The sequence below is a fragment of the Saccopteryx leptura genome, chromosome 13 (genome assembly GCF_036850995.1).
Source record: "Saccopteryx leptura isolate mSacLep1 chromosome 13, mSacLep1_pri_phased_curated, whole genome shotgun sequence".
Taxonomy (NCBI): Eukaryota; Metazoa; Chordata; class Mammalia; order Chiroptera; family Emballonuridae; genus Saccopteryx; species Saccopteryx leptura.
The window spans coordinates 57,140,537-57,167,521 of NC_089515.1; the positions used below are offsets into that span (position 1 = coordinate 57,140,537).

Genomic DNA, 26,985 nt, shown 5'->3' on the forward strand with positions numbered 1-26,985 from the left:
TGCCTCCCAAGAATAAATCCCACTTGATCATGGTGTATGATTTTTTTTCATATATTGCTGGATCCGGTTTGCTAATATTTTGTTGAGGATTTTAGCACTTAAATTCATCAGGGATATTGGCCTATAATTTTCTCTCTTTGAATTGTTTTTGCCTGGTTTTGGAATCAGAATTATGCTCACCTCATAAAAGGAGCTTGGAAGTCTTCCCTTCTCTTGAATTTTTTGAAATAGCTTGAGAAGAATAGAAGTTAGTTCTTCTTTGAATATTTGGTAGAATTCATTTGTGAAGCCATCAGGCCTAGGACTTTTGTTTGTTGGGAGTTTTTTGATAACTGTTTCGATCTCATTTGTTGTAATTGGTCTGTTTAGGTTTTCTGATTCTTCCAGATTAATTTTTGGAAGATTATATGTTTCAAGGAATTTGTCCATTTCATCTAGGTTGTCTAGTTTTTTGGCATACAGTTCTTCGTAGCATTTTTTTTTACAATATTTTGTATTTCTGTTGTGTCAGTTGTTATTTCTCCACTCTCATTTCTAATTTTATTTATTTGGGTCCTCTCTCTTTTTTTCTTGGTGAGTCTGGTTAAAGGTTCATAGATCTTGTTTACCTTTTCAAAGAACCTGCTCCTGGTTTCATTGATCCTCTGTATTGTTTCTTTAGCCTCTATGTCATTTATTTCTGCTCTGATCTTTATTATTTCCTTCCTTCTACTACCTCTGGGCTTTACTTGCTGTTCTTTTTATAGATTTTTTAGATGTAGGGTCAAGTTGTTTATTTGAGCTTTTTCTAGCTTCTTAAAGTATGCCTGTAATGCTATGAACTTCCCTCTCAGGACTGCTTTTGCTGTGTCCCATAAGTTTTGAGTTGATGTATGCTCATTATCATTCGTTTCTAAGAATTTTTTTATTTCTTCTTTGATCTCATTGTTAACCCATTCGTTATTTAATAACATGCTATTTAGTTTCCAAGTGTTTGAGTATTTTTCAGTTTTTCTGTTGTGGTTGATTTCTAGTTTCATGCCATTGTGATCAGAGAAAGTGCTCGATACGATTTCAGTCTTCTTAAATTTGTTGAGACCGCTTTTGTGCCCTAACATATGGTCTATCCTAGAGAATGTACCATGAGCACTTGAAAAGAATGTATATTCTGTTGTTTTAGGGTGAAAGGTTCTGAAGATATCTATTAAATTGAGTTGATCTAGTGTGTCCTTTAAGTCTGCTGTTTCTTTGTTAATTTTCTTTCTTGAGGAACTATCTAGTGGTGTTAGTGGGGTATTGAAATCCCCTACTATTATAGTATTGCTGTTGACCTCACCCTTTATATCCATCAAAGTCTGCTTTATATATTTAGGTGCTCCTATATTAGGTGCGTAGATATTTATAATGGTTATATCTTCCTGTTGGATTGCTCCCATTATCATTATGTAGTGACCTTCTTTATCTCTTACTATAGCCTTTGTTTTAAAGTCCATTTTGTCTAAGTATTGCTACCCCAGCTTTTTTTTCATTTCCATTTGCATGAAATATTTTTTTTTCCATCCTTTTATCTTCAGTCTATGTGCATCTTTTGTTTTAAGGCGTGTCTCTTATGTCTCTTATAGACAGCATATGTATGGGTCCTGTTTTCTTATCCATGCAGCTACCCTATGTCTTTTGCTTGGATCATTTAATCCATTTACATTTAAGGTTATTATTGATATGTAGTTGTTTATTGCCATTTTATTCTTTAAAACTGTATTCCTCAGCCCTGGCCGGTTGGCTCAGTGGTAGAGCATCGGCCTGGCGTGCGGAAGTTCTGGGTTCAATTCCTGGCCAGGGCACACAGGAGAAACGCCCATCTGCTTCTCCACCCCTCCCCCTCTCCTTCCTCTCTGTCTCTCTCTTCCCCTCCTGCAGCCAAGGCTCCATTGGAGCAAAGATGGCCCGGGCGCTGGGGATGGCTCTGTGGCCTCTGTCTCAGGCGCTAGAGTGGCTCTGGTCGCAACAGAGCGATGCCCCGGATAGGCAGAGCATCGCCCCCAGGTGGGCGTGCCGGATGGATCCCGGTCTGGTGCATGCGGGAGTCTGACTGCCTCCCCGTTTCCAGCTTCAGAAAAAAAAAAAAATTAAAACTGTATTCCTCTTTTGCTATATTCTTTTTCTCCTTTGATCTGTTTACAACAGGCCCCTTAGCATTTCTTGCAGCATTGGTTTGTTTGTAGTGAATTCCTTGAGGTTTTTTTTGTCTGGGAAGCTTTTTATTTCTCCTTCAATTTTAAACAATAGCTTTGCTGGATAGAGTAATCTTGATTGTAGGATCTTGTTCTGCATTACTTTGAATATTTCTTGCCATTCCCTTCTGGCCTCAAGTGTTTCTGTTGAGAAGTCAGAAGTCATCCTTATGGGGGCTCCTTTGCAGGATAGCCTTTTTTTCTCTAACAGCTTTTAATTTTTCTCTTTTATCACTTAGTTTTGGTACTTTAATTATGATGTGTCTTGGTGTAGATTTCTTTGGGTTTCTTTTTAATGAAGTTCTCTGTGCTTCTTAAACTTGTGAGATGTTTTCCTGGCTTAATTTTAGGGAAGTTTTCAGCCATGATATGTTTGAACAAAGTCTCTATCCCTTGTTCTTTCTCTTCTTCTTCAGGACACCTATGATGCGGATGTTATTTCTCTTCACGTTGTCACAGAGCTCTCTTAAGAGTTTCCTCAGACTTTTTGAGTCTCTTCTTTTTTCTGCTCTGTTTCCGTGCCTTCATTTATCTTGTCCTCTAAGTTGCTGATTCGATTCTCAGCTTCATCCATCCTGCTTTTAATTCCTTCCATTGTGTTCTTCATTTCTGATATCGTATTTGTCATTTCTGACTGATTCTTTTTTATTATTTCAATGTCCTTTTTTATACTTGCTATCTCTTTATTTTGGTGTTCATAATGACCATCTATTGTTGTTCTTAGATCTTTGAGCATCCTAACAATCATTATTTTAAACTCTGCATCTGGTAATTTGGTTATATCTGACTCATTCAGGTCCTTTTCTGGGGATTTCTCTTGATTCATTTGTGTTGCATTTGTCTGCCTTCTCATTTTGTCTGTGTAAAAGAAGGTTTTGGCCACTGGAGTCCACTGGGTGTGGCCTCTGTGTTTCCTAGGTGTGGTCTGTCTGCAGGCCCACCACCCCCTCTGCTGCTGCTGCCTAGGGCGTTTGGGTATGGGCGTTGCTGGTGCCTGCCCACTGGGGCTATTGCTGTGGTTTCCACCTCTCCTTCACAGGAGTGGCTGTGATCACGTGCTCAGGTGTATAAGCCTCCGTGGCCTCGGCCTTTGCCCCGCCCCACAGGTGGGGTTATGCTCGGCCCTGAGGGCAGGGGTGAGCACCCTTGCTCAGCTGCGTGTTTCCGCCTGATTGCAGGCTTTCGCCCACACCTGCAGGAGGAGCCCACTAGTGGGAAGGCTGCAGGCCTTGACTCCACGGGCTGGGTGGGGCTGCGTGCCCACGCTTAGTTGGGAGACTCCGCCTCTTCTGGGCTTTTGCTCCACCCCTGCGGGAAGAGCCGGCTCCTGCGCCAGGCCACAAGCCTTGGTTCCGCGGGCAGGCAAAAGGTAAATTCTTATTCAATGTACTGCATTTCCCCATGTACAAGACACACCTTAATTTTGGGGCCTGACGTCTGAAAAAATAATGTATTACATAAAGTTATCGAGGTCAAATTTTATTCATCATAAAATTCATACAACTCCTCATCGCTGTCAAAACTCCCATCCATTACCTTGTTTGTCCTCATGTGTGTCTGATGACAAATCTGTCTTCCACAATGAGCGCAAAAGCAAGCGCAAAAAAGCGGGAAGTGCAGGTAAAAATATCTACAACCACGGTATAAGATGCTCTCAGTTTTTAGACCCCAAATTTTCTGAAAAAAAGCTGCATTTTATACATGAGGAAATACGGTATCTCTATTTCTGGGGAACTGAAGGCAACCTTGTGTGAAACAAAGCCTGCTTTCCTCATAGTTAAAGAAAGTTTAACCTCTTCCCCAACCATGATTCTGTCTGAGAAGGTCAACACAGTTTATAACATGCCAAGTGAATTAGTTATCCGTTACACTTCAGTAATGACACTGTTAACCATCATACAAAAGAACTGAATAAGATTTCAGTTTCTACTTCTTTATATTCCAACGAGCAATTCAAATTTGTCTTTCAATGAATTCAATCTCTCATTTTGGGACCACCTTTTGAAACAAAAATGGTTACTGGTACTTTCAAGATTCAGTTTGGGTCAGAGCTCAAAGGGGAGAGATCTTAACAGCTGGGGTACCCAGCACCCTAAACATTCCTTAATTTGCCATTGAACCTTACAACACATAAATGGGCATAGAACCTTCCAACAGCACCAAGAGCTCTAGCATTCTCTCTATAGCATTGGACTAGGACAATACAATTAATAGAAAAAAACAGTGGGACCTGAAAGTTCCAGTGTTCCTCCAAACATCATGCATGAATTTATCACACATCCATCTGAAAACCTGTTGCTAGCCTCCTAAAAGACTATTAATGTTCATCACTTAGAATGGAAAGACAGCACCATCGTTAAGTAAATTGGGATCTGTCCTAATTAGGTTAGAATAACAATTTTCTGGCCCTACCAGGAAGTCAGTTGTTTGAGGTTTATCAAATACTGAGGTCTCTACTTACTGTAATATGTGGAGTTCTAATTTTCTAAGATACTTATACATTATGTTACATTATATTGTTACAATAGATTACACTGTATTACAAATATACTCCACTGAACTTAATTCCATCTTTGTTACAGAGTTCAGGAAACATTTCTTAATCTTGGTCCTTGACTCGGAATTATCATGAGCCATTTATTATAAATGAACCATATGGCTACCATTTATGAAAGTAAGCTGGTTGGTAACCTGTTAGATAAACCAGTTTTTACTAAAAAAAAAAAAAAAAAAAAAAAAAAAAAGCTTACCACACAAAATAAGCCTGTTGCATCTGTATGAAAATTTTAAAATATGAAACGAAAATTTCCGCATTCCTTGAAAAGTGAGGAAAGTACCGCACGGTCTTACTCACAGCGAGCTCACAGAAATCCACACTGTCCAGACTTCGGCTCCTGTGAATTCTCCCCTTGATGCGTCTGAGGGACGGCTTCCCTTGGCTGACGCTGGAAGTAGCACCATTAGGATTCTCAGAGGACGGCGTGACCCTGCCAGAAGGGGGAAGTGTTTAAATACACAGGCTTATGGGGTGAGCCCTCTTCTCAAGCATGTCTTCACGGTAGAGCTTTGACAATGTCACGTTCCCGGGTTAACCCACAAGCTAAGAGTCATGGGGACGCACAGTCTCCCAGAGACGCTTCCTGAACATTTCTCTGCAGCCTGCTCTCGTTCAGAAACCTTTCTCAACAGACTTCAAAGATTCCAACATGAAGATTCACAAAATGTCCACTCTGTCAGCTTCAAAGCAGCAATTAAGGCTGGACGGAGGTTTCCCAGGGAACCGGGAGGCATCTCCTTCCCTCTGGATAGTTAGTTATGTGTCGCTCGGCCTGGGGCCTGCTGCATACACCCAGGACACACCAGCTGTCATGGTGCATTACCACAGACACTGTTTGGGACGCTTTGGGTAAGCAGGAACGTAATTCTGAAAATGCCGGCCTGGCAGTCAACACTTAATTCAGTGTTAGCTCAGAAAATACAGATAAGAAACAGCAATGATGTAGCTCTGGCTGGTTAGCTCAGTGGTACAGCCATCAGCCTGACGTGTGGATGACCCAGGTTTGATTCCGGGTCTGGGCACACAGGAGAAGCGACCATCTGCTTCTCCACTCCTCCCCTTCTCCCTGTCTCTCTCTCTCTCTGTTTGCCTCCCGCAGCCATGGATAGATTGATTCAATTGCATCAACCCTGGACGATGAGGATGGCTCCATGGAGCCTCTACGTCAGGTGCTAAAAATAGCTCGGTTGCGAGCATGGCCCCAGATGGGCAGAGCATCAGCCCCAGACAGGAGCGGGGGTGTTGCTGGGTAGATCCTGGTTGGGGATGAATGCAGGAGTCTGTCTCTCTATCTCCCCTCCTCTTACTTAGAAAAGAAAAAGAAGAAAAAAAAGAAATGGCAACAATCTAAGCCAGTGGTCAGCAAACTCATTAATCAACAGAGCCAAATATCAACAATACAACAATTGAAATTTCTTTTGAGAGCCAAATTTTTTAAACTTAAACTACATAGATAGGCACATTCCTTATCCAGGTAGCGCCTGCACATGGTATTCTGTGGAAGAGCCACACTCAAGGGGCCAAAGAGCTGCATGTGGCTCGCGAGCCTCGGTTTGCAGACCACTGATCTAAGCCATCTACAGAATGCACATTGAGATGTGTGTACATACACACACATATACACTTACTCAAAACTGTCAGTTGCTCTCATTTCTGTGCCTTGGCTGAGGGCAGCCTCAGAACAAGGTGCCCTGGGAACCTCGGAGTACCGCTCCATGGATTACCGTCTTGGCAATGATACAGAGTATCAAGCCCTAAGACTGACTTGGAAGTGAGGTTCATGAAAATCAGTTTCCTTATTCTACAGTCAGATCTCCTCTGTAATTTATAATACATTCCATGTATGTATATTTATCAACCTCCGTGACCAACACAAGTTTTCTACTTAACTTGCCATCTGGAAGGAACAGAGTGGGTCTCTCGTTGCTTGGAAAGGATATACCAAACAGACTCTGAGCGAAACAAAAACTGATTTCTATGAGAAGACTGGGTTGAGGATCACAAAATAGACCAGGTTAGGCACAGCTACAGCTTAAAGTAAATATACATCCACCTATACCGTTAGGATATTTGAAGAGTGTAGAAAGATACAAAAATGAAAAGTAAATGCCTCCCTCCTCCACTTCACCCCAAATCCTCCTCCCTTTTCCTAAGAAAAGTCACTGCTCACAGACAAACGTTCATCTATGCAGGTGTTAACCCCCTTTTTAATTATTTTAGTCAAGTGACCAAATTGTTCATCATATTGTCCTGCATCTTATATTTTTTCCATTTAGTAATGTATCTTGAAACTCTTTCCATAACAAGCCATACAGATCTCTTTTCTTCTTTTTAATGGCTAAGTAGTATTCCACAGTGTAGGTGTACCACTAGAGTTAGTTATTTAACCACTCTCCTACTGATGGGCATCAGTGTTATTTTATTTATTATTATTATTATTATTATTATTGTTATTATTATTTTATCAGTGAGAGGAGGGGAGGCAGAGACAGACTCCCGCATGTGCCCCTGACCAGGATCCAACCGGCAAACCCACTAGGGGGTGATGCTCTGCCCATCTGAGGTGTTGCTCTTTTGCTCAGCAACCAAGCTCTTCTTAGCACCTGAGGCAGAGGCCATGAAGCCATCCTCAGCGTCCAGGGCCAACTCACTTGAGCCAATCCAGCCATGGCGACAGGCAGAGAAGAAAGAGAGAGAAGGGGAAGGGTAGGGCAGGAGAGGGGTGAAGCAGATGGGTGCTTCTCCTGTGTGCCCTGACCAGATATAGAACCCAGGACATCCACACACCAGGCTGACGCTCTACCACTGAGCCAACCAGCCAGGGCCAGGCATCAGTTTTAGTTTTCAAATGAATGGTGGCTATTCAAGCAATGAACATTGCTATTCAAACAATGAACATCTCTGACCACATCTCTGGGTACAAATGCAATTACTGACTTAGGAAAGGTCCCTAAAAGTAAAAGCCAGTGTCAGAGGTTTCTCATGGTTGCTGAGTACCGCCTCTCAAAAAGTCCTTCCCAGTCTACACACCCGTCTGTCCGTCAACAGAATATAAGAACTCCCACTGGGGGGGGGGGGGGGATCCTTAAACACAGGGACAATTACATCATTTTATTACGTTATAAAAATTCTCTGTGTCCTCTGTCTTGCTGAACTGCTTATTCCTATGCAAATGAGTTTCCAAACATGAATATGGATTTGTCCACTGCCCTTTATAGGTCATTCATTACTTTCCTTTAGATATTTCAAATCTGTTCTATTAGATGCCTTGATGTTAAGCACTCATATTTCCTTAGGGGCTTAACTGTTTAGCATATGAAAATTCTCTGCCTCGATGATTTTACCTTAAACGCTATTATGTCTGATAACTTTCCCCACCTATATTTTTCCATAAATCTCCTGGCTTCTCTTTTTCTGCGCCTGTGTTTTCAACCTTTCCACGTGTCTGTCTGTGTGCCTCCCTCTCTACTGTTAGTTGTGTTTTTTACTCTAAGCAAAAACAACATACAGCCAGATGGTCTTCCTTTTCACCCAATCTGAGAATCGGTATCTTTCAAGAGGAACCAAATCCAGCCAGAGGAACCATGTGTGCTGATACATTCACATTTATTACTGACCTCTTGCTTTACGGTGTTGCAGCTTTTCAATTTAAATGCATTCTTTTATTTTTTCCCCTCGCGTGTTAGTATAATTGCTTTTTCTCTGTCCCCGCCCACCCCTGGATTATTTTCTCCCTTTTCAATTAGTAGTTTGAAAGTTTTACATGTTATTAGGCAACTCTAAATCTAGCTAAGTACACACACACACACACACACACACTTACATAGGTCTACATATATACACGTATGTATAGGTGTATATGCACATGTACACAGGGATACTTATGGGTACATATTTAAAGTCATCATTTTCTATGAACACTCAGGGCTCACAGGCAGTCTGTCTCCTCTTACACAAGAACTGATTCTAGCACATTTCCCTCCTTCCTGACATCACCCCACCCTACTTCAATTCCAAGCCTCTGTAGGAAATAGTTTCAAGGTCTCCTAACATTTCTCTCCCTGCTTTAATCCTCTTGTTCTTTTGTGATCCTTTGCTCACTCCTCCAGGCTGCTAACTGGCTTTTCAACTTTGTCAACTTCGCCAGTTCCCTCTTACGGCAATGAGCAAAATCTAAATTTTTAAAGGTTCTAGTATGTTTCCTTTTCAATTCACACAAGATTCTTCTTGAATCTTTCTGAAAATAGTCGGGTCAATCCAACCATCACTTTTCTGTTTTCTCGGGAACCATTCTTCTATCTGTTGCAGAGAGTAATTCTCTTATTACTGGCTTTTCCAACTCTTTGGCAATTGTTTGTGTCTACTTCCACTTGTGTTGGAAAACATCCGTTTCCCCACTGCTGTGCTGATGGTGGCCCGCCTTGGGCAACTCTAGCAGAGGGCTGGGACGTGCCCATGGGAGGCTGGTGAGACGACCTCTCTTCCAGGTCAGGGGACTCTCGCGCTAGCTCAGGGACAGCCCTGTCTCTCGGGCCCCAGCACCCACACTTACTGCTTTAATAAGCCAGAAAGCGATACTGCCGTCCACTGCTCGTCACAAACCATCAGGGATGATGTCAACCAACCTAGTGCATCCAATCTGCCTACTAATGCCACTTCAAGCCACCCGCCCTACCTTCTCAGGACACTCTGCCCGCACCTGCTCTGGACAATGGCTTCTGCACCGTTCCTCTCTCAGATCTCCTGCTCTCCACTAATTTACAGTTGCCTCCAAAATGCAGCTCACTGACGGCACTCCACACTGCTCACTTAGACTGTTGCTATTTTTGATGTAGCTTTTAAAATGTATACTTTTGCTATTTCGCTGAGTACCCAATGCATCCACCTTTCTGGTCACTTCAGAGAGTCAATTTAGGATGAGGTAACCTATTCTCCACCCAAAACGTGGCGTCTTGTCCCGTTCTGCTCTCTCCTCTGCAGGGTGAATGCTCCCACAAAAATAACGGAGGACGCCCTGGCCGGTTGGCTCAGCGGTAGAGCGTTGGCCTGGCGTGCGGGGGACCCGGGTTTGATTCCCGGCCAGGGCACATAGGAGAAGCGCCCATTTGCTTCTCCACCCCCCTCCCCTCCTTCCTCTCTGTCTCTCTCTTCCCCTCCCGCAGCCAAGGCTCCATTGAGCAAAGATGGCCCGGGCGCTGGGGATGGCTCCTTGGCCTCTGCCCCAGGCACTAGAGTGGCTCTGGTTGTGGCAGAGCGACGCCCCGGAGGGGCAGAGCATCCCCCCCTGGTGGGCAGAGTGTCACCCCTGGTGGGCGTGCCGGGTGGATCCCGGTTGGGCGCATGCGGGAGTCTGTCTGACTGTCTCTCCCCGTTTCCAGCTTCAGAAAAATACAAAACAAACAAACAAACAAAAAAAAAACAGAGGACTTCATTCAAGAAAAGAGGGAGTATGAGAAAGAAGAAAAGAACTGTAAAACAATATACAAGCCTTAAATTCTCTTTATTTCTTCTCTCTCACTTTGATAGGGCTAGTTATGGGGCGTAATTGTATTACAGAAAAATTAACACAAACAGAACAGAAACATTTCTGACAAAACTTTTGTATGTTGTGCTTTCATCTGACTTAAAAAGGCTTCACTAGTTTCCTCCTCCCCAATCCTAAAAGCCTAGAACTGAAAGTCTGCGGACAGCATGGATATCCACCAAACTTTATAAATGACAAACCCAAGATATTGATCAGACTTAACTCTATAATCGTACACCCAGTGACAAAGTAAAACAGAAAGAAAAATCCTAACGATCACTCCAAGGGTGGACCCTCCCTCTCTCCACTAGAGTTGTTTTTTTTTTTGTTTGTTTGTTTGTTTTTTACAGAGACAGAGAGTCAGAGAGAGGGATAGATAGGGACAGACAGACAGGAACGGAGAAAGATGAGAAGCATCAATCATCAGTTTTTCGTTGTGGCATCTTAGTTGTTCATTGATTGCTTTCTCATATGTGCCTTGACTGTGGGGCTACAGCAGACCGAGTAACCCCTTGCTCAAGCCAACAACCTTGGGTCCAAGCTGGTGAGCTTTGCTCAAACCAGATGAGCCCGCGCTCAAGCTTGCTACCTTGGGGTCTTGAACCTGGGTCCTCCGCATCCCAGTCCGACGCTCTATTCACTGCGCCACCGCCTGGTCAGGCTCCACCAGAGTCTTAAAAACATTTCCTAAGAGCGTCGGCCTAGCGTGCGGAGGACCCGGGTTCGATTCCCGGCCAGGGCACACGGGAGAAGCGCCCATTTGCTTCTCCACCCCTCCGCCGCGCTTTCCTCTCTGTCTCTCTCTTCCCCTCCCGCAGCCAAGGCTCCATTGGAGCAAAGATGGCCCGGGCGCTGGGGATGGCTCTGTGGCCTCTGCCTCAGGCACTAGAGTGGCTCTGGTCGCAACATGGCGACGCCCAGGATGGGCAAAGCATCGCCCCCTGGTGGGCAGAGCGTCGCCCCATGGTGGGCATGCCGGGTGGATCCCGGTCGGGCGCATGCGGGAGTCTGTCTGACTGTCTCTCCCTGTTTCCAGCTTCAGAAAAATGAAAAAAAGAAAAAAAGAAAAAAAAAAAAAGAAAAAAAAAAACAAAACAAAACATTTCCTAACCACTACAGCTGAACTGGTATGTTCCAAGTGGGTATGAGGTCGCACTAACTCGAGCCACAGACTTTGCGGGAGGATGGTGCCTTGTCTAAGGATAGAACCAGGCTCCTGTGGAGTCATTTTAGTAACGTTGAAGCTTCAACCAGGTCCTTGTGAGGCTAAGTGGTCAACTGTTAAAAAGCAGATGACTTAGTAATACCCTCCCCCTTTTGTTTGGTGGGAGATAAAGAAACGGAATAAACAGGTTCAGACAAGCATCTGAAATGTGAACTCATGTGCAGGTGGAAGGGGTTTGAAGTGCAGGAGAATTTGAGATGTCCCTTCCCCTTTTGTTTTATGACTGTTTCTGAGAATTAATATTTTTCCTGGGTTTGGTGCTATATGTGTTCAAAGAATTTTCTGCTGAATGCTCCCACAAATACAAACATCTACCTAGACTCAGGTTGTACCTGCGTACAAAAAGCCCACCAAAGACCATCTTCCTGATGTGGAGTACAATACAAGTGCTTTGTTTTGTTTTTTAAATCCCAAGGTACCACTCTCCACAACCTCAAACTTTGGGGATTACTCCCCATTTATTTAGGAGTCTGACCCTTGACGACATGGAAATAAAGAACGAAAGTATACAGTGGTAGAGCGTCGGCCTGGCATGCAGGAGTCCTGGGTTCGATTCCTGGCTAGGGCACACAGGAGAGGTGCCCATCTGCTTCTCCACCCCTCCCCCTCTCCTTTCTCTCTGTCTCTCTCTTCCCCTCCTGCAGCCGAGGCTCCATTGGAGCAAAAGATGGCCCAGGTGCTGAGGATGGCTCCATGGCCTCTGCCTCAGGTGCTAGAATGGCTCTGGTCACAACAGAGTGACGCCCCAGATGGGCAGAGCATCGCCCCCTGGTGGGCGTGCCGGGTGGATCCCGGTCGGGTGCATGCGGGAGTCTGTCTGACTGCCTCCCGTTTCCAGCTTCAGAAAAAAAAAAAAAAAAAAAAAAAGAACAGAAGTATAAGCATCTTGGACAGTTTCCCTTGAACTCTGGGGAAAGCTGTAGTTTACAACGAAATTTTTCTTTTCCTAAATCTGCATTCCATTTAATTGCCTAGGGGGCGACTGGGGAGAAAATCTCTGCCTGTCTCTACCTCCGTAATAAGTTCTGAACCGAGGCCATGTTTCCCCTAGTGGGCAGAGCTGCTGCATCCTCGCGTCTTGTTTATAACTCAGGAGCCCTGGCTCGCGACCCTTTCTGACCATGGTTCATGTAGGGCCAACACTCTCGCCCACTTCAAATTTCAAGTGGAAAAACAACAACAGCAGCAGCTCAAGAATAACAAAGAACCAGGAGAAAATAATCCAGATGGTCACAAGGCAGCTATGCAAGACCCAAACTATCAACACTAGTAAGATTTACTCATCTTTCCATTGTATGTTCATTTTAAAACACAGGCCATGGACGGCCAGGACCAACTCGAAAACACTAACGAGTAAGAACATAGCCTCTCCCCCCCCCCCAGAAAAATGAGGGGAATTCCACACAAGGGAATGAGACCAGGAGTCTTGCGATACTGTGACGTACCTCAAACCAGCTGCTTTAGAATGACACTGACCCTTTCTGAAGGATTCTTCAGGGAAATCTTGTAAAACACTAATTTAAAAGTATAAATCTTTAGATACCTTAATAGCTCGCTATAATAAATTAATGGTAAGCGGTCTTTAGTTGTATTTATAATGTGGGTAACTGCCTATAATTTGCTCATTAAAGACACTAATAAAGAACTTGGATATTAGAGCCATTTCCATCCCATGGTGTCGGGTAGGGGAACTTCTGTGACCTATGAGTGGACCACGGACCATGCTTGGTGAAACAACATCCTATAAGACAACTGCCATCGGATCATTTACAACAACATGGATAGACCTTGATAACATTATACTGAGCAAAATAAGTAAATCAGAGAAAACTAAGAACTATATGATTCCATACATAGGTGGGACATAAAAATGAGACTCAGAGACCTGGACAAGAGTGTGGGGGTTACGGGGTGGGGGGAAGAGAGGGAGGTAGTTTGGGGAGGGGAGGGGCACAAAGAAAACCAGTTAGAAGGTGACGGAAGACAATTGGACTTTGAGTGATGGGAATACAGCATAATCAAATGTCAAAATAACCTGGAGATGTTTTCTCTGAATATATGTACCCTGATTTATCAATGTCACCCCATTAAAATTAATTTAAAAAAAAAAAGACACCTGCCAGGCATTCTGTACCTGTTTTTAGTTCTCTGTTTGTAGACTGTAATGTCCCTGCTCAATGTTTTTTTTTTATGTCCCCATTTAAATATGATTTTTAAAATAAAAAAAAAAAAAAATCAAATGTGCTTTTAACCCTATCAACTGGCATACAACTTGATGTGTGACTCTGGACAAACCAATAACCCTATTTGTAAACTGGTGACATGCAGTGGACAAACAACCCCTCACAGCAGGGCTGCGAGTTACAGGAGAGGACACTTGTAAAGCACTTACATAGGGCCCGGCAGGTGGTACGCCCAATGACCGACAGGTCTTATTATTTTCAGAATCTGGTTATTGGATGACTACGTGAATGAATGGATGGATACTGCATGGCCTTCAACAATTACTGAACCAAATAGTCAGGAGGAATATTTTTAGAAGCATAGAGAAAATGAAATGGTACCTCCTTTCCCCACTACGTTCGGTATAAGCACTCCTAAGAGCACTCAGTACTATAATCACGAGTCTTGACAACGATAAAATTACGATGAAAACATTTTTTTACATTTCACATAAAAGAGACGAGAGTAACAATTACTTGGATTTCATACGTGGCAAACAGCAGGGAGGTGGCCGGGCCGTCTGCAGGAGGCTGTAGGGCGACCCTCCTCCCCACACTTCCTCACCCCAGAAACCACGGAATGTGATCTTGCAGAGTGTAATTAAGTCAAGGATCTCGAGATGAGATCATACTGGATTATACAGACGGGCCCTAAATCCAATGGCAAGTGTCCTAAGAGACCAAAGCGAAGACACAGAGAGAAGGCCACAGGAAGACGCAGAGAGAAGGCCACAGGAAGACACAGAGAGAAGGCCACAGGAAGACACAGAGAGAAGGCCACAGGAAGATGCAGAGAGAAGGCCACAGGAAGACGCAGAGAGAAGGCCACAGGAAGACACAGAGAGAAGGCCACAGGAAGATGCAGAGGGAGCCTGGCCCTGCTGACGTCTGAACTTCCGATGTCTAGCCTCCAGAACTGCATAAGAACTATTTCCTGCTGTTTTAAGCCACCGGGTTTGTGGTGGCTTATCACAGCAGCTCCAAGGAACACTGTTCCTTCCCATCAGTGGCAATGACAGGAGGCCCCAAAGGCAGGCCGGCAGCAGGTCGAGGGAACAGGACCTGGTTCCAGGTGCTTCCACAGTAACAACTCAAAAGCAAATGCTCCTCTCCCCTAAACATCTTGGAGGAGGGAGAGCCGAGAACGAGAGGGCTTTCTGCTCGTGCCCCTGAGGTGAGTCTGGCTGGCTGTTTCCGTTTCCACATGAATTGGTCTGCAAACATAGCTCCCCTTAACAGGTGTGCAGAGCCATTTAGTAAGACCAGGGGTCCCCAAACTACGGTCCGCGGGCCACATGCGGCCCCCTGAGGCCATTTATCCGGCCCCCACCGCACTTCCGGAAGGGGCACCTGTTTCATTGGTGGTCAGTGAGAGGAGCATAGTTCCCATTGAAATACTGGTCAGTTTGTTGATTTAAATTTACCTGTTCTTTATTTTAAATGTTATATTTGTTCCCGTTTTGTTTTTTTACTTTAAAATAAGATATGTGCAGTGTGCATAGGGATTTGTTCATAGTTTTTTTTTATAGTCCGGCCCTCCAATGGTCTGAGGGACAGTGAACTGGCCCCCTGTGTAAAAAGTTTGGGGACCCCTGAGTAAGATAGATGGACGGACACTGTACAAAGGAAACTGATGAGTCAAGCCAGGACAGAAGCCCTGGATGGTTCAACCGCACCCTTAAAGTACACTGGCATTAGCGTTCAAACACAGTCTTCCCACGCTGACTGCAATCACTAAAAAGTGAGAAACACAGGGAGCGTACACATTTTCTAACCATCTTCACATAAATCTCCATGTAGGCCAGGATCAATTACCAGAGTACACCCTCCCATCTTGTCAACGGGCACAAGGTGGTGACTTCCAGGTCAGACAGGCATTGCTGATTTGCTAATATTGGTACAACTCTGGTGTCAGGACCCATACTCTCATCTTTTCTCCTCAAATAATGGTGCTTTCCCCTCCATGTGCGGTTGCTATGACACTAGAGAAATAAAATGTTATCTAAAGAGGAAAAAAAATATTTCCAAAGGATATAAGACATGAATTAGGCCCTGGCTGGTTGGCTCAGTGGTAGAGTCTTGGCCAGGTGTGTGGCTGTCCTGGGTTCGATTTTCAGCCAGGGTATACAGGAGAAGTGACCATCTGCTTCTCTACTCCTCCCCCTCTCCCTTTTCTCCTTTGCTGGGTTGGAGCAAATTGGCCCTGGGCGCTGAGGATGGCTCCATAGCCCACCTTAGGTGCTAAAATAGCTTGGCTGCCAAGCAACAGAGCAATGCCCCAGATGGACAGAGCATCGCCCCCTAGTGGTCTTGCTGGATGGATCCCGTCAGGGCACATGTAGGAGTCTGTCTCTGTCTCCCCTCCTCTCACTCAAAAAAGAAAAAAAAGAAAAAAAAAAGAAAAAAAAATATATATAAAAAGACATGGATTAATCAGGCCACACAATGTTCTTCCAATTTTAAAAACAATATAGGATTAGATATCTCTATTTAAAATGCCATCCACGCCAGAGTTTTTGTAGAAGATGCTCTCCACTTTGCTGCTGTAGAAATTAAATTCACATCAGCGACTTCGCTTAATGTGGTGTGGAAATTTGGGTATGCTCCTTTACGGTGGTTTTAACCCTGGACCCAGCTTACTGCCTGCCTCAAATGTGAATCCCGAAATAACATGAAAGTTAAGTAAAATATGTAGTCTGTTAGATATGGTAACTGCTCAGGAGAAACGCAGGATGGGTGTATGACTGTTAGTGCTGACCTCTCCCTCCCCACCACTGCCACACACTTGGAAAAGTCATCTTCACGTTACTGTGTCTAGCTTCCTAACAGTGACTTTTTCTTTTTCTTTTCTTTTTTTTTAGTGAGAAGGGCGGCAGAGACAGACTCCCACATTCGCCACAACCAGTACCCACCAAGCAAGCCCACTAGGGGGCGCTGCCCATCTGGGGTCATTGCTCTGTTGAAACAAGAGCCATTTTTTAGCACCTGAGGCAGAGGCCATGGAGCCATCCTCAGAGCCCAGGGCCAACTCACTCTAATGGAGCCATGGCTGCAGGAGAAGAAGAGAGAGAGAGAAAGAAAGAGAGAGAGAGAAGCAAGAGGGGGGGAGGTGGAGAAGCAGATGGGCGCTTCTCCTGTGTGCCCTGGCCGGGAATCCAACTGAGATATCCACACACGAGGCCGATGCTCTACCACTGAGTCAACTGGCAAGAGACCTGAGGACATTTTTTTTAAATGAGGTGGGGGGACACAGAGAGACAGACTCTCCCATGAGCCCCAGATCCACCCTGCAAGCCCCCTCCTGGGTGGTGCTCTGTCCATCCGGGGTGCTGCTCCATTGCTCAGCAACCAAGCTATTTTAGTACCTGAGGTAAGGCCATGGAGCCATCCTCGGCGCCCAGGGCCATATTGCTCGAACCAATTGAGCCATGGCTACAGGAAGAAGGGAGAGAGAGAAAGAGAGAGAAAACAGGAGGGAGGGGGAAGGGGGAAGAAGCAGATGGTTGCTTCCCCTGTGTGTCCTGACTAGAGTCGAACCCAGAACTTCCATGTGCCGGGCGGACACTCTAACACTGAGCCAACCAGCCAGGGCCTGGAGGACATTTCTTTTTTTTTTTTTTTTTTTTTTTTTTTTTTTTTTCATTTTTTTTTTTTTTTCTGAAGCTGGAAACAGGGAGAGACAGTCAGACAGACTCCCGCATGCGCCCGACCGGGATCCACCCGGCACGCCCACCAGGGGCGACGCTCTGCCCACCAGGGGGCGATGCTCTGCCCATCCTGGGCGTCGCCATGTTGCGACCAGAGCCACTCTAGCGCCTGAGGCAGAGGCCACAGAGCCATCCCCAGCGCCCGGGCCATCTTTTGCTCCAATGGAGCCTTGGCTGCGGGAGGGGAAGAGAGAGACAGAGAGGAAAGCGCGGCGGAGGGGTGGAGAAGCAAATGGGCGCTTCTCCCGTTGTGCCCTGGCCGGGAATCGAACCCGGGTCCTCCGCACGCTAGGCCGATGCTCTACCGCTGAGCCAACCGGCCAGGGCGAGGACATTTCTTAATTCAATTCCTGCCAAACTTTTGTTGTCTAGTCTTCCATGGGTTACCACTTGCTGTCCATCAAATGGAACTACCTTGTGCAGAATCAGTTGCATTTTAAACAAACAGGGGAGGCAGTAGGGAGGAAGACACAGGTGTTGACTAAAAAACCTGTCCTCAGCCAGGCACAGCGGCCGGCTCCTGTATGCATTCTCTCAGTTGATCTGTATGTGACCCCGCCAAGTAGATAGAGAATCCTTCTCATCTTACGAGGAACAAGCAGATACTCCAGTAAATTGCTTAAGGTCACACAGTATGTGGAAGGGCTGAACTCCGCCGCCCATATTTCTTGGTCTCACCTCCAAAATGGTCCAATAATGGGAGCATTTTTGTGTGTGTGTGTGTATTTTTCTGAAGCTGGAAACGGGGAGAGACAGTCAGACAGACTCCCGCATGCGCCCGCCCACCAGGGGGCGATGCTCTGCCCCTCCGGGGCGTCGCTCTGCCGCGACCAGAGCCACTCTAGCGCCTGGGGCAGAGGCCACAGAGCCATCCCCAGCGCCTGGGCCATCTTTGCTCCAATGGAGCCTTGGCTGCGGGAGGGGAAGAGAGAGGCAGAGAGGAAGGAGGGGGTGGGGTGGAGAAGCAAATGGGTGCTTCTCCTGTGTGCCCTGGCCGGGAATCGAACCGGGGTCCCCCGCACGCCAGGCCGACGCTCTACCGCTGAGCCAACCGGCCAGGGCAGCATTTATTTTATTTATTTATTTATTTATTTATTTATTTACTCTTTTTCTCGGCCGCTGAATCTATAGTCCTTGGGTCATGCTTTCATTTTGTCTTTTATGGCAGAAATTTCTTTTCTCAAGAGCCTAAAAGCACCCTAACCTCCCTCTTCTCTATCACCTTAAAACGAGAGTATGTTCCCTTGCACCGAATAAGACCTCGATGAACTACACTGGCCATCAATTTTAAAATTGAAGTGAGCACTGAATACTAAGATCACTGGCCTCTTCTTTTCTATCAAGACGCCTCTATTACTGGGCTGTTTCCTTTGTACTAGGACCTCACACCCAAGTCTCCCGTGGAGGGAACACCTAGACTGCCCTGGGAGTCCGTAGGACATTTAAATGCGGATCAAGTGCAATCCAACTGGAGAGAAAACCAACTCTGGGAACGGGACCCGGTACCTCCCGGACATTTTTCTTTACGAGCATCCTGTCCGTGTCCCCCAAGAACAGTTTCCAGGTCTGAGGAACAGAGACGCGCGCTAATGACCCACAGTCCCGGTTCACGCAACTGTCACCTGGCAACCTGTGCCAGGACCGCGGGAGCGGCGCGTCCTCCGCCGAGTACCACCCGCGGACCGAGACGCGGCCCTGATGGGAGGCGCACGCGGAGGTCACGCGTGGTTCGCGGTTCCCCAGACAGCCGCGGGCGGGAGCGGAAGCGGGAGTCGGTGCCCTCCGCCCGTGGCCCGGCCCTCCCTCCCTCCCAGCCGGCCGCGTGTGGCCGGCGCAGCGGGGTCGCGGGAAGGTGCCAGAGCGCGCGCCCCGGGGCCCCGAATGGCCGCTGCGCCCCGCCCGCCAGCCCGGCCCCGCGCTCACCACAGCTTCCTCTTGAGCGGCAGCAGGCTGCCGCGGTTGGAGGGGGTGACGCCGATGGCCATCTGCAGCACCGTCAGGTATTTCTGGTACTTCATCTTGTCCCCGCTCCGCTCGCGGGCCGGGCCCCGCCGCCGCCGCCGGCGCCGCAGACACAGCCCTTCCAAGCGCCGCATAGATCAGCCTTGGGCCATGCGCCGCCGCCGCCGCTTCTGCTCCCGCTCCTGCTCCCGCCGCTCCCGTGCCCGCCGCCGTGCGTGCCCGGGGCTCCCGTTCCCGCCGCCGTGCGTGCCCGCCGCCGTGCGTGCCCGGGGCTCCCGCCGCCGCCGCCGCCGTGCGTGCCCGCCGTGCGTGCCCGGGGCTCCCGCTCCTTCCGCCGTGCGTGCCCGGGGATCCTGTTCCCACCGCCTCCGTGCGTGTCCGCCGCCGTTCCCGTACTGTCCCCGCGGGGCACACCGGGCGAGCTGCGCGAGCCTCCACCTGCCGGGCGGGCGAGGCACCAATCCCGCAGCGCCGGGCCAGCCAGGGCCGTCCCCGCCCACCCGCGCCGCGCCAGCCCCGCCCCTGCGGGCCTCAGTTTCCCCCAGGGTGAGGGGAGCTCATCTCTTCCAAGAGAATCTCAACGACAGGCTTCCTGAGCAGAAAAGAATACTTCTTTTTACATTTCTAATGACCGTTTAATGGTTCGTAGCTATCATTTGCGTTTTCCAGCCAAAAGTGGAGAGTTTATGCGTGTTCAATATGCATCTACATAAAAGGCATGTATGTTTGTGCACATACACGTATATACATGCACACATGTATATACAGACATATGTATATAGATACATATACACACATACAGAGGTGGGCCGGAGTAGTTTACAGTCGTCATGCAGTTGTTATGACAATAGCTTCATTAATTTAACAAGAATAAACTATGTTTCCCATATTCACAACTGTAAACCTATTTTTCTCACCATGTACACACACACACACACACATATACACACACACACATACATGCAGTCTTCACTTGCCGGGTAGTTTGGGATTGTGAAAAGGACCATGAACCAGGTAACACGATCTTGATAATCACTAGGAAAAATTAAAGATTGTTTACCTTTTTTTAAAAATTTTATTTTATTTATTCATTTTTAGAGAGGAGAGAGACAGAGAGGGAGAGAGAGGAGAGAGAGACAGAGAGAGAGAAGGGGGAGGAGCTGGAAGCATCAACTCCCATATGTGCCTTGACCAGGCAAGCCCAGGGTTTCGAACCGGCGACCTCAGCATTTCCAGGCTGATGCTTTATCCACTGCGCCACCACAGGTCAGGCAAAGATTGTTTACCTTTAAAAAACTTGACCAGAAATTCCAAACTCTCTTCATTGATGGTTATAAATATATATATAGGAAAATGGAAAAAAAATAGTAAAACTGATTACTGAATACACTGCAATTTAAAACATTACACTGAGAAGTCCAGTGTTTTATTCCTTTGTAAGAAAAACAGCAAGAAGAACTTAAACAACAGCACAGGGAATGAGTCAATAATATTGTAATAACTATGGATAGGGCCAGGTGGCTACTAGACTTATTGGGAGGGGGGGACACTTTATAAGTAATATAAATGTCTAACCACTATATACTGTGCACCTGAAACTAATATAATATTGAATGTCAACAACTCTTGGGGAAAAAAACAAAAGAGCAACTTGTTAAACAGTGTCTTTGGAAAAACATTGTTTCAACATTTCATCTCCTGTTTTTTTTGCTGTGATGAAACAATATCTGAATAATTTCATGTGGCGTCTGCTGGGACATCCTCCTTATTTGTTCGCCCTTTCCTCATTCCAGTTTGTATTCAGTAAGCTCCTCTGGAAAGGTTACAATGTCAACATCCCTACCATTGTTATTATTATTATTTTTGCATTATTTTCTTTTTATAACTCCAATTACATTTTGTTCAAATTTCACTTTCACTTCGGTTTTTACCATTCTTTTTTTTTTTTTTTTTTTTTTTGTATTTTTCTGAAGCTGGAAACGGGGAGAGACAGTCAGACAGACTCCCGCATGCGCCCGACCGGGATCCACCCGGCATGCCAGGGGCGACGCTCTGCCCACCAGGGGGCAATGCTCTGCCCCTCCGGGGCGTCGCTCTGTCGCGACCAGAGCCACTCTAGCGCCTGGGGCAGAGGCCAAGGAGCCATCCCCAGCGCCTGGGCCATCTTTGCTCCAATGGAGCCTCGGCTGCGGGAGGGGAAGAGAGAGACAGAGAGGAAGGAGGGGGTGGGGGGGTGGAGAAGCAAATGGGCGCTTCTCCCATGTGCCCTGGCCGGGAATCGAACCCGGGTCCCCCGCATGCCAGGCCGACGCTCTACCGCTGAGCCAACCGGCCAGGGCCGGTTTTTACCATTCTTTTTTGTCTTGTTTCTTGCTTGTTTTGTTTCATCATGGGTGACCGGTTCCCTCTTTCCATTCCCCGTTTTTCATATGATGCTTTGGGGGTTTACTCCCAGGAGAAAAGGAGGAGACACTATTTATTGCCCACGTTCTGTCGGTACCTAACCCGAATAGCAGATGCTCAGAGACGCCTCTATGGCAGGCTCTGAAAGAACTGCTGTGATTTGTCACTGGTCACGATGCGCTGGTTATCTACAGAGTGACCTGTGGATGGAAGAGCAGGTGGTGGCATGTTCCTACTAGACGCATTTGCACTGTATGCATTTACCTACGGCTACTATGCCGTGATAACTGAAATTTGAACCATATTGTTGTGCGACAGGTGCTATTTAAACCATAGTAGCTGAACTTGTAAAGTAAAGACTGCCTGTAGGCATATTTTTACAGCCACCACCCCCCCCCCCCCGCCCCTTATCCTCAGGGGTTGCGTTTCACCACCCTCAGTGGATGCCTGAATCCCTGGGTGGTACCAAACCCTGTGTATACTATGTTTTTTTCCCCTCTATACATATATACCTAGGAAAAAGTTTAATTTATACATTGGGCAATTTCACAGGTACAATGGTCTTAGCCCGAGTATTGGGTGATGAGAAGCTAAGTTCTCACCTCCAGCCCAGGTCCAGAATGTTGGCACCCTCAAGCAAGAGCCTTCTGTCTCCTCCCATCATCCGCGCCATCCACATTTTTGGTTAAACCCATATATTTACCTTTTGTGACTATTTAAACATAACTTGGTACTGTCCCTGATGTACCACAATAATATTTCCTTTCTCATAAACGTGTCATTTTACCTGGAGTTAATAATTGCCTTGTTTCTTTCTCCAGCTTTTTAAATGTGTCTAATATCCCATGGATGTATTCTTACATCTGCAACAGTCATGTGAAACGCTCAGCAATACAAGTTTTCCAATACACTGGACTAGACAGGGTCTGTTCATTTCATTTTTCCCCAGACCCACCCTCTGGGAGACTTCCACCTTCCTGCTCCACTCTGTACAAATTCCTTCTCGATGCTTCTGCCCAGCTGTTGTCCAGGGTAGTCCTTCGTGTCTCTCCTCTGTTAGGTCCCCGGTATGCTGGACCTCTTCTTTCTTGGTTTACGTTTTTGTATTGATGGATAATCTCATCTAAGAACTTGCCGAGGGAAAAAAATACATGATACCTAGTTATTCTGAGACTTTGCATATCTGGTATGTCATGACCAGGGGTCCCAAACTACGGCCTGCGGGCTGCATGCGGCCCCCCGAGGCCGTTTATCTGCCCCCCACTGCACTTCTGGAAGGGGCACCAGTGGACAGTGAGAGGAGCATAGTCCCCATTGAAATACTGGTCAGTTTGTTGATTTAAATTTACTTGTTCTTTATTTTAAATATTGTATTTGTTCCCGTTTTGTTTTTTTACTTTAAAATAAGATATGTGCAGTGTGCATAGGGATTTGTTCATAGTTTTTTTTATAGTCCGGCCCTCCAACGGTCTGAGGGACAGTGAACTGGCCCCCTGTGTAAAAAGTTTGGGGACCCCTGGTCATGACTTTACCATCACTTTGATTTATTGTTTCACTGAGTGTAGAATTCTAGGTTGCCACTGATTGGACTCACATTTGAAGTTTTGGCTCCATGGTCACCAAGTTTCCGATGTTATGACTAAGAAATTCAGTGTGCTCTGTGCCCTGGGTACGTTGTTGGCTTGTTTTATTATCCTGCTCTTTGGAAGCTTTCCATTCATTTCCACTGCTGTAACATTTCCTGATAAAAATTTGTCTCTGGCCTGACCAGACGGTGGTGCAGTGGATAGAGTGTCAGACTGAGATGCAGAAGGACCCAGGTTCAAGACCCTGAGGTTGCCATCTTGAGCATGGGCTCATCTGGTTTGAGCAAAAGCTCACCAGCTTGGACCGAGCAAGGGGTCACTCGGTCTGCTGAAGGCCTGCAGTCAAGGCACATATGAGAAAGCAATCAATGAACAACTAAGGTGTCGCAACGAAAAACTAACGATTGATGCTTCTCATCTCTTCGTTCCTGTCTGTCTGTCCCTGTCTATCCCTCTCTCTGTCTCTGTAAAAAAAAAAATTGTCTCTGTGTTATAACAATGGGAAATTCAATGTACTAGACCAGGGGTCGGGAACCTATGGCTCGTGAGCCAGATGTGGCTCTTTTGATGGCTGCATCTGGCTCGCAGACAAATCTTTAATAAAAAAAAATAATAATGTTAAAAATATAAAACATTCTCATGTATTACAATCCATTCATTTCCTACTGCTCATGTTCATGGTTCCTGGTGGCTGGAGCCAATCACAGCTGTCCTCCGGAGGGACTACACCAAATTTTTATTGGATAATGCATAATGTACACGAGTCGTTGTGAGGTCAGGAAGTAAACTTCCCTCCTTTTAATCAAGTAGTCAGCTAGCTAATTGCAGAAACCCTTTTGACAAAGAAGATGGCTAAAAGAAAAAAAGATGAGGAGTATCGTACTTTTCAGCAGGAATGGACAGAGGAATTCACCTTTGTGGAGAGCACAGGTTCTGCAGTGTGTCTAATATGCAATGATAAAATTGCATCGATGAAATGGTCAAATATAAAGCAGCACTTCGACACATGCCTACTACATTTGCATCGAAATATCCAGTGGGGAACAGCAGGAAGAAAGCATGTCAAGAGCTACTGTGCAGAGTGCAAGCTAGTCAGCAGCAACTCCATGTTTGGACCCAATAAGGTGACTGAAATTCAGCTAGCTTTGCTGGTGCTTTAGCAATTGTGAGAAATGGAAAGCCATTCACAGATGGGGAGTATGCCAAAACATTCATGCTTGATGTTGCCAATGAACTTTTTGATGACTTTTCGGTTAAAGACAAGATAATCAAACGAATAAAAGACATGCCTCTGTCGGCAAGAACTGTTCACGATCGTACCATCATGATGGCAAATCAAATTGAGGCAACACAAGTGAAGGACATAAATGCAGCACCATTCTTTTCTCTCGCTTTGGATGAGTCAACAGACGTAAGCCACTTATCCCAGTTCAGCGTGATTGCAAGGTATGCTGTCGGTGACACACTATGTGAGGAAAGTCTTGCTGTTTTGTCTATGAAAGAGACAACAAGAAGAGAGGATTTATTCAAGTCTTTCACTGAGTTCGCTAAAGAAAAAAATCTACCGATGGATAAACTTATTTTGGTGTGTACTGGTGCTGCTCCGTGCATGCTGGGGAAATACAGAGGATTCATAGCACTTCTTCATGAACATGAAAAGAGACCCATCCTAAGTTTTCACTGCATCCTACATCAGAAGGCGCTTTGTGCTCAGATGTGTGGCGAGCAGCTTGGTGAGGTGATGTCGCTGGTCATTTGAGTGGTCAACTTTATTATTGCCCGAGCTTTAAATGATGGTCAGTTTAAAATACTGCTGGATGAAGTTGGGAATAATTATCCTGGTCTGCTTCTGCACAGCAATGTGCGTTGGTTGTCAAGAGGGAAGGAGGTCAGCCATTTCGCGGCTTGTCTGAGCAAAATCCAGATGTTTCTTGAAATGAAAAATGTCGAGCATCCTGAGTTAGCTAACACTGAGTGGCTCCTGAAGTTCTACTATCTCATGGACATGACTGAACATCTGAACCAGCTCAATGTGAAAATTCAAGGCATTAGAAATACAGTCTTACTTCAACAAGCAGTGTTTGCATTTCAAAACAAGCTGGAACTCTTCATCGCCAACATTGAAACAGGTTGTTTACTACACTTTGAAAAACTGGGAGAGTTTAAAGATGCATGCACAGCAAGTGACCCTGCTCAACATCTTGATCTCCAGCAGCTAGCGGGCTTCACATCTAATCTGCAGTCATTCAAAGCGCTCTTTGGAGAATTTCGTGAGCGCACTCGTCTTTTTAAGTTCATCACCCATCCACATGAGTGTGCAGTGGACAGCACCGACCATGTTACATCCCCGGTGTCTCCGCCAGAGATTTTGAGCTACAAGCTGCTGACCTGAAGGCCTCAGACATGTGGGTGAATAAGTTCAAGTCACTGAATGAAGATTTGGAAAGACTTGCACGACAGCAAGCAGAGTTGGTGAGCAAACACAAGTGGGGAGAAATGAAAAAACTTCAACCCGCGGACCAGCTGATTGTCAAAACTTGGAACGCGCTTCCCGTCACATACCACACACGGCAGCATGTGAGTATTGCTGTACTGACAATGTTTGGCTCTACGTATGCATGTGAGCAGTCTTTCTCACATCTGAAGAACGTTAAGACCAACTTACAATCACGTTTAACGGGTGGAAGTCTCAACGCCTGCATGAAGCTTAACCTCATCACATATCAACCAGACTACAAAGCCATCAGCAAAACCATGCAGCACCAGAAGTCACATTAATGGTAGGAAGTACTTTATTCATCATTGGTTAGCAACAGCATAACAACGTTATTAAAAAGAATTCAGAGACTTATTGTACTTTAAAAGTGTTGGTCTTACATAAAATGCACACATTAACTTGTATTTAGTGTTAAACATATTGTATGGCTCTCATGGAATTACTTTTTTTTTTCTACAGAGACAGAGAGTCAGAGAGAGGGATAGACAGGGACAGACAGACAGGAATGGAGAGAGATGAGAAGCATCAATCATTAGTTTTTTGTTGCGACACCTTAGTTGTTCATCGATTGCTTTCTCATATGTGCCTTTACCACTGGCCTTCAGCAGACCGAGTAACCCCTTGCTTGAACCAGCAACCTTGGGTCCAAGCTGGTGAGCTTTTGCTCAAACCAGATGAGCCTGCACTCAAGCTGGCAACCTTGGGGTCTCGAACCTGGGTCCTTCTGCATCCCAGTTCGATGCTCTATCCACTGCATCTCCGGTGGTTTGATGCGAGGAAGGGCAATTCATTCTGGCTCTTGTCCACTCCAGTGTTAAATGGTTCAACCACCACCTTGCTGCTTTCTTAGTTTCCTTCCACTGCATATGAGACCAGGTAAAACTTCTAATGGCGACCTTCAGTTCTTACCTTCAACTGAATTATGTAGAAAACAAAGAATTAACAATCCTATTTCTCTCCCTCTCCAGGAAATGTATTGTGTTCTTCTTCTCTGTTATAGATTGCAATGGCTGCTTCTTCTTCTTCTTTCTTCTTCTTCTTCTTCTTCTGTTTGTTTAGTTGGAAACCTGCACACATCAGCTTCTTCTAGAA

At 46.0% G+C, this 26,985-nt stretch overlaps 1 protein-coding gene across 3 annotated transcripts in view; it reads right to left on the reverse strand.

Moving 5' to 3' along the window:
- Positions 1–19,748, reverse strand: part of TJP1 (tight junction protein 1) — a 159,061-nt gene extending 139,313 nt beyond the window's left edge. For all 3 annotated transcript variants that reach the window (XM_066355576.1, XM_066355575.1, XM_066355574.1), the window contains exons 1-2: positions 19,369–19,748; positions 5,065–5,197 (exon numbers count right to left, since the gene is read on the reverse strand). In XM_066355576.1, coding sequence (XP_066211673.1) covers positions 5,065–5,197; positions 19,369–19,541 — 306 coding nt within the window. In that variant the 5' untranslated portion in view covers positions 19,542–19,748. The remainder of the gene's footprint in view (positions 1–5,064; positions 5,198–19,368) is intronic.
- Positions 19,749–26,985: the final 7,237 nt, after the last annotated feature.